At 42.9% G+C, this 12,865-nt stretch overlaps 1 protein-coding gene across 2 annotated transcripts; it reads left to right on the forward strand.

Moving 5' to 3' along the window:
* The first annotated feature begins 208 nt into the window (after positions 1 to 208).
* Positions 209 to 12,139, forward strand: LOC139424640 (protein phosphatase 1 regulatory subunit 12C-like). 2 transcript variants are annotated; one of them, XM_071176667.1, is made up of 20 exons: positions 209 to 595; positions 1,156 to 1,330; positions 1,442 to 1,572; positions 1,859 to 1,977; positions 2,268 to 2,427; positions 2,637 to 2,781; positions 3,135 to 3,209; positions 3,521 to 3,600; positions 4,825 to 4,934; positions 5,126 to 5,190; positions 5,477 to 5,607; positions 6,851 to 6,938; positions 7,069 to 7,186; positions 8,227 to 8,336; positions 9,168 to 9,232; positions 9,319 to 9,358; positions 9,609 to 9,713; positions 10,159 to 10,209; positions 10,364 to 10,414; positions 10,899 to 12,139. In XM_071176667.1, exons 1-20 carry the CDS (start codon positions 372 to 374, stop codon positions 10,983 to 10,985), a joined length of 2,130 nt encoding a protein of 709 aa, XP_071032768.1. In that variant the 5' UTR covers positions 209 to 371; the 3' UTR covers positions 10,986 to 12,139. The 2 variants fall into 2 exon arrangements, with proteins under 2 accessions (XP_071032768.1, XP_071032767.1); XM_071176666.1 differs by having other exon boundaries at positions 265 to 595; positions 5,474 to 5,607; positions 10,899 to 11,984.
* The last annotated feature ends 726 nt before the right edge of the window (positions 12,140 to 12,865 follow it).

Here is a 12,865-nt window from a genome sequence, read left to right on the forward strand (position 1 = left end):
AACACCTCAACACAAGACATTGTATCAAGAAGAAGATTAAACTAGCTGAAATTAGCCACCTACGATGCCCTAGATGGCAGCCTCTTCTCATTGTTGCTATCTGGCCAACCAGAATCACAACAACACACTGACTTCTGCCCCCATTGAAGCGCACGCATCGTTTTCGTTGTCAGCTAACCTACTCCTTAAGTAGACCGGAACTGTGACATTTTTTTCAATGGTTAACGGCCGGAGTGGGACATCTTCATTTTATGCACCATCTTTGGCTTCACACCCAGTGCTCTGAATAAGGAAGTGAAACTATACACATGGAGGGTGTGTCTTTTCTATCGAATATATATTTTATTGAATAAAGCCCTCGTCGGATAATAATGGGGGACACAGCAAAGGATAAACGGCAAGAACAACTGAAGCGCTGGTCAGGTTCTAGCACCGACAGAGAACCGGCTGTGCCCAGGCGAAGGTGGCGGGGCGATGTCGAGGATGCAGGCTGCTCGGAGGCCGTAAACAACTCCGTTTCAAAGGACCATTCTCAGGATGTGGAGGGAAGCGGATCGACCACCGGGGAAGCCAATAGTCGTCTACTCAAACGAAGGTACTGTATTGTCAGATTGATGCATTACTAGCTAACTAGCCAGCTAGCTAGGTTATCGCTAGCTAGCTAGTACTAATACTATACCGGATGCTATTCAGGAATGCTGTGCGTGGGCTAGGCACTTGCTAGCTAGCTTTACTGATACTTCAATGTTTATCTCGCTAACTATCTATGTCTGCAATCACAACAATGGCACATGCATGCATACATTGTCTACGGTCTATTAACGTTAGTAGATTTAGAACAGTTCTCTACACTATTCGACAGAATATGTAGCTAACACACCCACATTGGCTGGCTAGTCATTTTTGGAAAGTTATCAGGCAGTTAACTATGTTGCTGGCTGACTAGTTAAGTTAGCTAACTACATATCTAGTTAGCTACAGTCCACCACTGTTGTTGACAACCACTGGGTTTAACATGGACTATTTGGAGGAGGGGAATATGATCAGCCTTTCATGTATGCAAATAATGAGATATGAATAGCTGCCGTGGAGTGCTGGTAAAATATTAACTTTAATATCCTGAGTAATGTCCCTAAATGATGACCTCGACTGTAGGAGGCGAGTGCGGTTTGATACTGCTGCCGAGTTCCTGGCAGCTTGTGCCAGTGGTGACACAGATGAGGCCCAAGAGATGCTGAAAGATGCAAAAGAGATAGAAGGCAAGAATGGAGACTACCAGGGAGAGGTTGTGAATTGTGCCAATGCTGATGGAATCACAGCTCTTCACCAGGTAAGGACTTGTGGTAAATGAGTCAAATGTAGTGTCTGTGTATTGACTCTACAACCTATAAGTCATACTGGAGCATTGATTATCATCACCCTCCTTCCTCATTCACTGTAGGCTTGTATAGATGGGAGCATGGAGGTGATGGTCTTTCTCCTGGCTCGGGGTGCCAACATAAACCAGGTGGACAGTGAGGGCTGGACTCCGCTGCATGTGGCAGCCACCTGTGGGAACCTGGAGATCACTGAGTATGTACAGTATATCACTTCAACATCGGGCAATATAATAGGGGCTACCTATGAAAGCTTTCTACATTCCTCTCTTATAGTGTTGGGCAGTCTTTGCAATTGAGTTAACCTGATTTTGATGCCTAAGCGTAGCCTCCCTGTGCCAATGTTTCTCCATTCAACAATGCTGTATTGTTGTCTGGTGCAGCAGGGCCTGTAAAGCAGGTCGACTGCTTTTTGTTTACTCTTGATTATGTGGCCTGTTTCTCAGTTGTGGATGGTTTCAAACTCTCGTTCCATATCTCAGTTTCCTTTTGCAGCAGGGTGCGTCTCTCACTGCTGTGAACTGCGACGGCGACGTCCCGCTAGATATAGCTGAAGACGAGGCCACTGAGTCGCTCCTGCACCAATACACAGTGAGACAAGGTGATTACGGTGCTACCAACACGGGGAGGAAACAAAGGAGAGATTCAGGGTGATAAGTGTTGTGGTGTCTGATTTATAAAGACTTACTTTGGTACTGAGAAGGAAGCGAAGCCAGGGCACACTCTTAGCCAATTTTTGGCTTGTGATGCTGTCAACGTTCCATATCGAGCTAAACAAGAATCAAGGCTCTCCCATTTTCAATGGAGTTGAGAGAGGAAGAAGCTTCTTGACTACCACTTTTTTACACGTTCTTGTTGAGTTGTTGATTATACATTTCATTCCCGTCTCAGGGGTGGACGTGGAGGCAGCTAAGCGGGTGGAGGAGGAGCAGATCATGAAAGACGCCAGAGCCTGGCTGACAGAGGGGCCTCCCTCAGAACTACGGCACCCCAAAACTGGGGCCACTCCCCTGCATGTGGCTGCAGCCAAGGGCTACCTGGAAGCCATCAAGTGAGTGTCCATGACCGTGTCCCAATTCTCTCAATAAACCCTATTTTTCTTGTCTCTCCCTCACAGCCACTCTGACAAGCTCAATAACTCTTTGAGTTTATGGGAAAACAGGGCCTTGTTAAAAAACAAACAGACAAAATGAATGAACTCAATTGCATAGGCTTTCTGCTTTGTTCTCTGTGCTAAACCTCTCTGTTGTTGTGGTTCAGACTGCTATGCCAGTGTGGTCTGGACGTGTCAGAGATGGACTGTGATGGCTGGACGCCTCTCCACGCAGCGTCACACTGGGGGCAGGGAGATGCCTGCAGGATACTGGCTGAACAACTCTGCGACATGGAGGTCTGCAGCAATGGGGTGAGACAGACTAGAGCCGTACACGTGTATACCGGAGGAGCTGTCGGAGGACAGGCTTATTGTAATGAATGGAATTAATGGAACGGAGTCAATCGTGATTTCCATATGTTTGATGCCGTTCCATTTATTCTATTCCAGCCAATTAACAATGAGCCCGTCCTCCTCAAGACATTGCTCGATGTCCCTCCGAAATATTGCCGACTGCTTGTATACCAGGTCTCTGTGGTATTTGTTACTACTTTTTGAAATGCTAGGCTAATATAGCGTCGTCACGTGGTAGGAAGTGGGATGCCACGTACGGTCTTGCTGCTTCCTTTGTGCCCTATTTTCATTTTGCAACGTCAACCCTGCAGGGTCAGACTCCATTTGATGTCGCTGATGAGAGTGTTGTGTCGCTGCTGGAGGAGCTGTCACAGAAACAAGCCAACGTGAGACTTCCCTTTTGTTTTGTCACTTCATGTGTGCAAAATAGTTCTCTAGATGGCCAATACAAAACTGCCTGATTGTGAAATATTAATTGTAGATTTCACATCTTTTCAGAATGGGTATCATTTGACTTGTTGCCATATTTGCCATGTAATATTGGGCTGTTCTGCAAAAGGCAGTCTTCCAGTTTTTCTCTTACTGATGAGTGATGCTGTCATGACTCTTGCTACTATATTTGCCTTGCACTATTATTATTATTATTATTATGTGTGTTATTTAATGACAGTGGTCATATTTCTGTGTCCCTTCACAGTGGCGTAATGAGCAGTCCATCGTGGACAGACAGAACCCTGCAGGCTCTACTGCTGCAAAAGCCGATAACAAACGACGGAGGTCCGTATATGCCTTAATACTACTGCATCTGATAACAAACAACAGATATGCCTTATTACTACTGCATCTGTTAACAAACAACAGATATGCCTTATTACTACTGCATCTGTTAACAAACAACAGATATGCCTTATTACTACTGCATCTGTTAACAAACAACAGATATGCCTTATTTACTACTGCATCTGTTAACAAACAACAGATATGCCTTATTTACTACTGCATCTGATAACAAACAACAGATATGCCTTATTTACTACTGCATCTGATAACAAACAACAGATATGCCTTATTTACTACTGCATCTGATAACAAACAACAGATATGCCTTATTACTACTGCATCTGTTAACAAACAACAGATATGCCTTATTACTACTGCATCTGATAACAAACAACAGATATGCCTTATTACTACTGCATCTGATAACAAACAACAGATATGCCTTATTACTACTGCATCTGATAACAAACAACAGATATGCCTTATTACTACTGCATCTGATAACAAACAACAGATATGCCTTATTACTACTGCATCTGATAACAAACAACAGATATGCCTTATTTACTACTGCATCTGATAACAAACAACAGATATGCCTTATTTACTACTGCATCTGATAACAAACAACAGATATGCCTTATTACTACTGCATCTGATAACAAACAACAGATATGCCTTATTACTACTGCATCTGATAACAAACAACAGATATGCCTTATTACTACTGCATCTGATAACAAACAACAGATATGCCTTATTACTACTGCATCTTATTTTCTATAGTTTCTTTTCCTCTTATCTGTAGTATTTATTTTGAAGTTAGACTGTAGTTGGAGTAAATGTGGTGGGCTTGGCCTCAAGTATTATTTATATATATATATATTTATTTTCATGCAGAAAGATGGTTTTGTCTTCATAAGAAATTTCGATGAGATTCAATTGGATAGTTCTTCATTGACTAATGTTATTTTACAAAGATGGCTGACTATGAAAGAGGCATCTTCCTTGTCAATAAAAGCAGGGAGGATTGTGTTGGACAGTGTCAGAACTGGATGCGTTCCTCCAATGAATTTCATGGCTACATTCTGATCATTATCTCCTCCCATGTATGGACCAAGAGCAGGAGAGCACACTTTGGGAGGAGGGTAAAGAATCAGAATGCAGCCGATTTCTGTGAAATGCTGATAATAATCATCTGTGTGTGTGTGTGTGTTTCAGGACCTCCGTGTGCAGGATGAGCAGTAGGGAGAAGATGAACGTGCAGGACCAGTCTAAAGAGAGGAGGTCTGAAGGCCTGGAGCTCAGCGAGGAGAAAGAGAGCAGCCCTGGTATATAATATGGCTGGTCTCACACACACACACACACACACACAGAGACATATCTCATTTCATGAAGAATGAAGACTTATTGAAGTACATGTTCACATTTTAAAATGCTCCGGTCAAGTGGTATGGCAATTTTGAGTACCCAGTCATGAATACCCACTGACCAGAGTACACCTCCTGTCTGTCTGTCTTAGAAAGCTCCACTCTATCCAGTCCAGACACAGAGAGTGCCACCTCCACCGTCAGCCCTGCTGAGAAGGTAAGCCATGTCTCAATGTATCTTAAGCTGTACTGTCGATGTTGTGTTGTCTTCCTGGGTCTGTCGGGCTTTACACTCTTAGTTATTCGTTATTTCGTATCTTCGCTGTTGATGTTCACAAAATGTCCTTTCCATTTGAACGTCAAGAAAAATGTGACTCATCAGCCTAGTAACAATGAATCGATTAGGTTCAAGAGGAGTGTTATTATTCCCCTGTATTAATGTGGTCCTGTCTTGCCTGTGGTCCTGTCTTGCCTGTGGTCCTGTCTTGTCTGTGGTCCAGCAGACTCCAGAGGAGAAGGATGTGGAGGAGCGGGACCAGGACAGAGCCAGTCGTACAGCCCGGGTCCAGCCCACCCCCCAGAGGAAAGAACCCCTGGCCGATAGTCCCAACAACACCAACCCAGACAGACGGAAGTAAGAGCCACACGACACACAGTAAACACACATTTAAAGCTTAGTGGCCTGGCACAACTATAGGGAAGATGACTGAGTAGTTGGTGTAGCAGGAGGCAGGGTGTGGCACATAAAAAGGAAGGGGTGATGAGAGATGCTGAGAGACGCTCAACACAGGCAGTTGTTAAAGCACTGTCAATGTGTTCTAGCATAGGAGTGTGTCTCTTCTGCTGTAAATGAAGTTGATGTGCTTTTACGGAGCTGTGTGGATTTATTTATTTTTATTTTTCCGTTATTTTACCAGGTAAGTTGACTGAGAACACGTTCTCATTTGCAGCAACGACCTGGGGAATAGTTACAGGGGTAGAGGAGGGGGATGAATGAGCCAATTGTAAACTGGGGATTATTAGGTGACCGTGATGGTTTGAGGGCCAGATTGGGAATTTAGCCAGGACACCGGGGTTAACACCCCCTACTCTTACGATAAGTGCCATGGGATCTTTAATGACCTCAGAGAGTCAGGACACCCGTTTATCGTCCCATTCGAAAGATGTGTTCTTATGGAGCATAATGAATATACGGATCCTAAAGGAGCTGTGTGGATGGGTTCTTTGGAAGCATAATGAGCCTAAGGGTTCTAACGGAGCTGTGTGGATGTGTTCTTCGAACCAGCGACCTTTCGTGTTGCTGACCCAACGCTCTTGTTAGTCTTGATCGCACACTGGAGTTTATAGTTGACCCATTACCCACCTTTTTTTAACCTCTACATCACTGATGCTAATACAGAATCCTAAGTAATGTGCTAATAATTCATGTGAATGTGATTAATACGATCATCTGTGTGCTCCGTTGATGTGTGTTTGTGCGGCCCTTGATTAGTTCATGCCTCATAATGCCTCGCAACGTAATGCCCCAAAACGCTATGTGTAAAGACTTGATGATTTTATGCAATTCATCATTACAACTGACTGGACTGTCGCCAATGCTACGTGTCGGTATTAATCATTTCTCATATTTCAACCCTTTTCACTGAAACTACAACCCGGGTTACGGCTCTGAATCTATGGGTTCTAATGGAGCTGTGTGGATGGGTTCTTTTTTGGAGCATTATGAATCTATGGGTTCTAATGGAGCTGTGTGGATGGGTTCTTTTTTGGAGCATTATGAATCTATGGGTTCTAATGGAGCTGTGTGGATGGGTTCTTTTTTGGAGCATTGTGAATCTATGGGTTCTAATGGAGCTGTGTGGATGTTTGCCCCTCAGGTTCCAGGCCCCTGTAAGAGACGAGGAGTCTGAGTCTCAGAGGAAGGCACGATCACGCCTCATGCGCCAGTCTCGCCGCTCCACACAGGTACTGGCCACAATAAACCATCTCTTTACGTCTCTTACAGAGGACTTCAAATGGATCTTGTCACCATAACTGACCACCTTTTCAGCATAAATAATAAACATGATTTTTTTTTGCTTGTCTCCTGTGACAGGGTGTGACGCTCACTGACTTGAAGGAGGCAGAGAAGAGCGTAGCCAAACCGGCTGATCCACCACCTAGCAACATCCTGCATGTCAGCCCTATAGTCACCATAACACCTGCTGAGAGAGGTGAGTGGGACTGTGGTGGGTAAAAATGTGCTGTTTTCATGTATTAATAGTAATGCCATTCAGGAAGACAGGATTATGAATTCTAGTATTTTAATGTCATGAAAACATCAAGTTGGCAATATCAGATGCATGCCCTGGCCTTGCCTTAGTGTCTGTTAAAGGCTCAAAATTGCAACCAAAACTCATATTTGCGACCGTTTGACTTGGCAGTGCAACACACATTTTTAATTTGATGCTAGGGTGCCAGTGATTTTAATATATGTTTTCTCCTGGGCACGTTACTTTTTGGTTCACAATTTGATGCTTTAAAAAAAATGATTATAAAGGTTTGCAACAATGGGTATGCAGACCAGGTATTCATAAAGTTTGGTCCAAAGTCTCGGTTTAATCTTTGCGATGCAAAATTGAGTCGTGCACATTTCTAAAGGCTTTCCCAAATAACCTTGCCAATAAATACCTGGCTGAATGATATCTTGATGATTTGATAATTGCAGGGCATTTGTTTATCAAACTCTGCCATCACGTGTAGCCTACATTGTACAGCACAAAAACACAGCTAGCCCAACACAATGGTCTCTTGCGATGCGAAAACCTACAGGACGGTAGCTCTCCAGGAACCGGGTTAGAGAGCTCTGCTGTAGACCACTTACTGCCAATTAAACATAACATTTGAATTGATTGCCGCATCGTCTGCTTTCCTTGGCCAGCATTCTTTTCATTCAGGCCGGTAACTTTCAGTTGGCATTGGCCCAGTGTGCCACTGGCAAATTCATCTGAATACCAAACACTGCAAGGGCATGCTAACGTAAAAGACGACTAGTCGTTATTAGCCTGGTTCTATATGGAATGCAGGCACATTATGAGACACAGGTCGGGTCATTATCGGCACGCAGCGGCATGACATTGGTGCGACCGTATCACGTGCTGGTGCCGTCAAGTTGGTAGCGCCAGCGCCACCGGTGGAAAAAGTTAGTTTCGAGCCGCGCTGTTGAAATGCCTTCGCGATCTAGCAATGTCATTCTGTTCCTATTGTATTGTAGACACCGACCCAGTGAAGGAGGTCGGGTCCGAGGGAGAGACGCGGCTAGGAGTGCGGGACCGGCGGAAGGGAAGGAGAGAGAGACGCTCCACCGGGGTGGTTCAGCTAGGGGTAAGAGGAGGAACCCCTTCACACATATTCATAGTGAAAGGGCTTTTATGTACTCTGCGCCATCGTCTTGGAACACCTTACAGAATACTTTTAAACTGGAAGAACTTGTCCCGATTTGGTGTTTTCAAATCACTGATGAAGGATTTTGAGGCTGATTCCCTGACCTGTCAATGTTTTTAATATGCTGTTTTATACTCTTGTGAATTCAATGGTTTTTACTAGATTACTTGTAGTTTTTCATGTCTGTCTGTATTTTCTTTTTTGTAATGGCCTATCTTGGCCAGGGCACTCTTGAAAAAGAGATTTTAATCTCAATGAGCCCTTCCTGGTTAAATAAAGGTTAAAAACAATATATATTTTTAAAAAAAAAGTATTTGTGCGAGAGCTTTTGTAGTCTTTTTGTTTTAATCATTTGACCATTTCCTCTTTGTATAAACTGATTGAACTTTAATTTGACTCAACCAATATCACTCTTTCTTGTCCACATCCAACATGCCACAAGTACAAAGTAAATGTTATGTCCTACAAAGTCAAAGAGGAAATGACACAGTATTTCGTAACCTCATACTCAGAACAGGAACCCTATACCCGACCTGAAATGTTCTTTTTTCCTCTTTTTCAGTTGTGTAATTGCTATATTTCTGTATTTTGACTGCTTTGTAATGTAGGCCTGAATGATAGGACCCCCCCCCCCCAACACACACACACACAAAATGTAATCTGATTCTTTATCACAAAAGTGGTCTTGTATTACAATGCCTGGTATAATATTAGTGGTCGATGTCAAACGTACCATTTGTATATGTATTTATATATATATTTTTTTATAAGAATGAACATTTGGATGCAATGGATGAAGCCCAACAGGATGAAAACCACCATCATAGTTCACCCAGGTAAGTGTTTTAAATTTCTATACTACAGTATACTGAATTACTAAACCTCTTTTATATTGAGTAAATCATGTACTCTATATTTGCAGTGAGCCTCAGTTGGGAGATTCTTCACCAGACTACAAAATGGTATGGTATTGTTGACGACTCCCAGTGATTTAAATACACATTCTTCAGGCACTTGAAAGATGGTAGCTAAAGATTTTAATAAGTGAGAGAAAAACATGCTCTGAGGGGAATGAATGGATGCAGCTGACTAACTGTGAAATAGGTGTTTAAACCACTTAAACGGAGTCTATTTAGAACTGCAGTGGCTAGGCTATATCCAGGCTGCTGTCCTCTGCCTTTGACCGAATCCCTGTTTGGTGTCGCCCCCTAGCTGTACAGGTCGGTGCTGCAGGAGAACGGCCTGCTCAAAGACAAGCTGCAGGAGACGGCGCTGCTGCTCAGCCAGAGCAAAGTGGAGCTGGAGAGACTCCGACAGGTGAGGATATGATCCTGTCTGGATGTTGATGGCCATGGGTCAAGATCCATGGTGTATAGCAAAGCCATGTGCCATGACTCTTTTCCTTGTCTTCTCTCGCTCATAACTACAGATTTGGGAACTACAGATAAGTCTGGATATGATTATCAGGTATTCCGTTTCAATATATTAGATCCACGTAGCAGTGGAAAGGAGGGAGACGAAGAGTATTGGGACACTGTCAGTCTTGTCAGGGAGGCGGGTCCTGACGGTGTTCTGTGTCCGACTCTTGACAGTGTGAAAGGGAAGTTACGTTGGTGTAAGACAAACAATACACAGGAACATAGGAGCACCGATGGATTCCAGATTATAGCACGCACAATGTGTCGGCATTATACCGCTCGGATTCTGTGCTGAGCCGTGCACGTCAATCACTGGCCCTGTTGTGTCTGTGTCTCCATTGCAGAGTCAAGAGAGCAACACAGAGAGGCCGGCCCTGCTGGAACTGGAGAGATTTGTGAGTCCATTTCACTTTTAGCTTCCCAATTCAGGAAATGATTTATTTATTGGATCAATTGAGGTCGAATGGAATGTAACCTCTGTGTCATTAGCCATAAAGGCTCCATACCTATGTGGGAGTGAGTTATAAAATCAGTATGTTTTACTCGCAGGAGAAGAGAGCACTCCAGAGAAAAGCAGTGGAACTGGAGGATGAGCTGAAGGTAGAAGGGAATTGTTTGGTCACCGGGGCTAGCCTATTTAACGCCTATTGTGTCTGTTCAGACTTGAAATAACCTGCAGAATTATTAGCGTTGATTATGTGCTAAGAGATCCTACTAACTGCCCAAAACACTAACCATAAGCTACCCTAAACTATTCAACAACCCAAAACAACCTAAAAAAAACCCAACATACTAACCACATTCTACCCCAAAAAATAAACCATCAAAAACATTAACCACATAAAAGTACTCAAACTAACTCCAAATTACACAAACACTAACGAATCTACCCCAAACACTATGTAAAATAAAAATCATGTTCTGAGAATATGGTTTTATTCTGTATCGTTCTACATTGCATTATCTGTAACATACAACAACCAATAGATTTCCATCAACTGATCATGATGACAACGAAGAGAAAAACAACCTATTTGCCCTGATGTTGTTTTGTCTCCCTTCCTGTGTTATCGTGTATTTCCAGGTGCTGGTGGATCTCCGAGCAGACAACCAGAGGCTAAAGGATGAGAATGCCGCTCTCATCCGTGTCATCAGCAAACTTTCCAAATGAGCCTCCTCTCCCAAACCTCAATACGGAGAAAAGTGTTAAAAGGTTCCTGTCTCTTGCCCAACTCACAAGGCACATACCGGGAACAAAACCCAGCATAAACTGCGTTCTGCTCTGATAGAAGACCAACGATGCATTTGTTCAATGACATTTTTGGATTTATAACTGGAAAGAATAGTTTTTGCAGGGTTATCATGCGCCTTTGGTTTGTCTTCACTCATGACTCGATCTACTGTATAACAAGCTGAACTGCACCTCCTATGGATTCACAGGGTACTGTATGGTGTTCCTGTTCAAATTCTTAAAGTAGATTATTATTTTTTTGACCCTAAATATTTTGTGCTTCGCTTCTGCGTTACTTTGTTTAAGGATACATGTGTTTTTAAGATATATTTTAATAACCATGCAAAGTGCACGCTTACGATAACAACATGATTTTACTTCAGAGTACATACCACTAGACACCTAAACAGGACTGGGGGGGGGCGATGCCAACGTCAGGTGCTTCAGTTCTGAGGAGAGGCGGAGAAGGTTGTTATTAGGTTTTGACATGCATATTCCACAAAAATGTGCCAAAAATACAAACCCTCATTTACGGCTTGTTTGGCATGTTGTTTGGGGGAAAGGTGAAGTGATTGGTTTGTCTCTCTCAGGACGAGTCTGGGTCAATACTGTACTTGAGCTGACTACTGTTAAAGTTGGACCAAACTGTATGCGCATGTAAAAAAAAATTTGAATGTATATTTATGTGTATATTTATGTACAGGGGCCCTCTCCTCATCCAGTGATGTAGTAATGGTCTCTTTAGAAAAGGACGGAGATGCTGGGTGCTCATACTGTGACGGAGACCTGTTAGTTAGTAGACTGCAAGATGGGTCAAGTCTTTTGAATGTTTACTCCGTTTTAAATGCATGCCAAATTGTATTTTGACAATGTGCCTTTCTATATATATTTGTAATTAATATTTACACAACGTCAAAAATAAAAATACAGTATGGTAAATTAAGCTCGCCATCTCACAGTTCCTGTGAGGGGAAGAGAATAAAACTCACGATCAACACCTTTACCTAATGGAGACATTAGGGAAGCACTGCATGTGGAAGTCAATGCTCATTTTATTTATATTGTGCTTTTCATTAAAGGTCCAATGCAGCTGTTTTTATCTCAATAGCAAATCATTTTTTGGGTAACAATAAAGTACCTTAGTGTGATTGTTTTCAATTAAAATGGTTAAAAAGAAACAGCTTATCGAAGAGCGATAGTCAAGCAAGAATTTTGCTCGGACTGTCTGGGAGTGATCTGAGTGGGGAGGGGGCGACTGAAAACTAAAGGTTTAGAACTCTCATTGGTCTATTAAACTAATTTAACCACCTGGTGATGTCATCGGGCAGGCCAAAGCTCTTACACTAAAAGGGCATTATCATTTTTGCAATTTCACAGTATTATTCCAACCTCATAGTGTGGAAATAACACAGGAAAATCACATTTTTGACTGCACTGGACTTTTCAAGAGGAATCTTAGTAGGTAAAAAGACACAGTCAAGACCAAGATACATTAATAATTACATCACAATCAGTAAGGACTCCACCACTGCATACTCACCCATTGAGCATGTCACCCATTGAGCATGTTTGGGGTGCTCTGGCTCTACGTGTACGACAGTGTGTGCCAGTTCCCGCCAATATCCAGCAACTTCACAAAGCCATTGAAGAGGCGTGGGACAACATTCCACATGTTACAGTCAACAGCCTGATCAACTCTTATGTGAAGGAGATGTGTGGTCACACCAGATACTGATACTGACTGGTTTTCTCCCTACCTTACCTGGCACCAGGTCTGTAAAGAGGTGACTTAAGAGCCAAATCCTGGAGGAGCAAGTTAT

The sequence above is a fragment of the Oncorhynchus clarkii genome, chromosome 13 (assembly GCF_045791955.1).
Source record: "Oncorhynchus clarkii lewisi isolate Uvic-CL-2024 chromosome 13, UVic_Ocla_1.0, whole genome shotgun sequence".
Taxonomy (NCBI): domain Eukaryota; kingdom Metazoa; phylum Chordata; class Actinopteri; order Salmoniformes; family Salmonidae; genus Oncorhynchus; species Oncorhynchus clarkii.

Coding starts and splice junctions, on each gene's coding strand:
- LOC139424640 (XM_071176666.1), top strand. CDS start 372: ATGGGGGACACAGCAAAGGATAAACGGCAAGAACAACTGAAGCGCTGG. Junction 1,331..1,441: donor GAATCACAGCTCTTCACCAG/GTAAGGACTTGT, acceptor CATTCACTGTAG/GCTTGTATAGATGGGAGCAT. Junction 10,210..10,363: donor TGCTGGAACTGGAGAGATTT/GTGAGTCCATTT, acceptor TTTTACTCGCAG/GAGAAGAGAGCACTCCAGAG.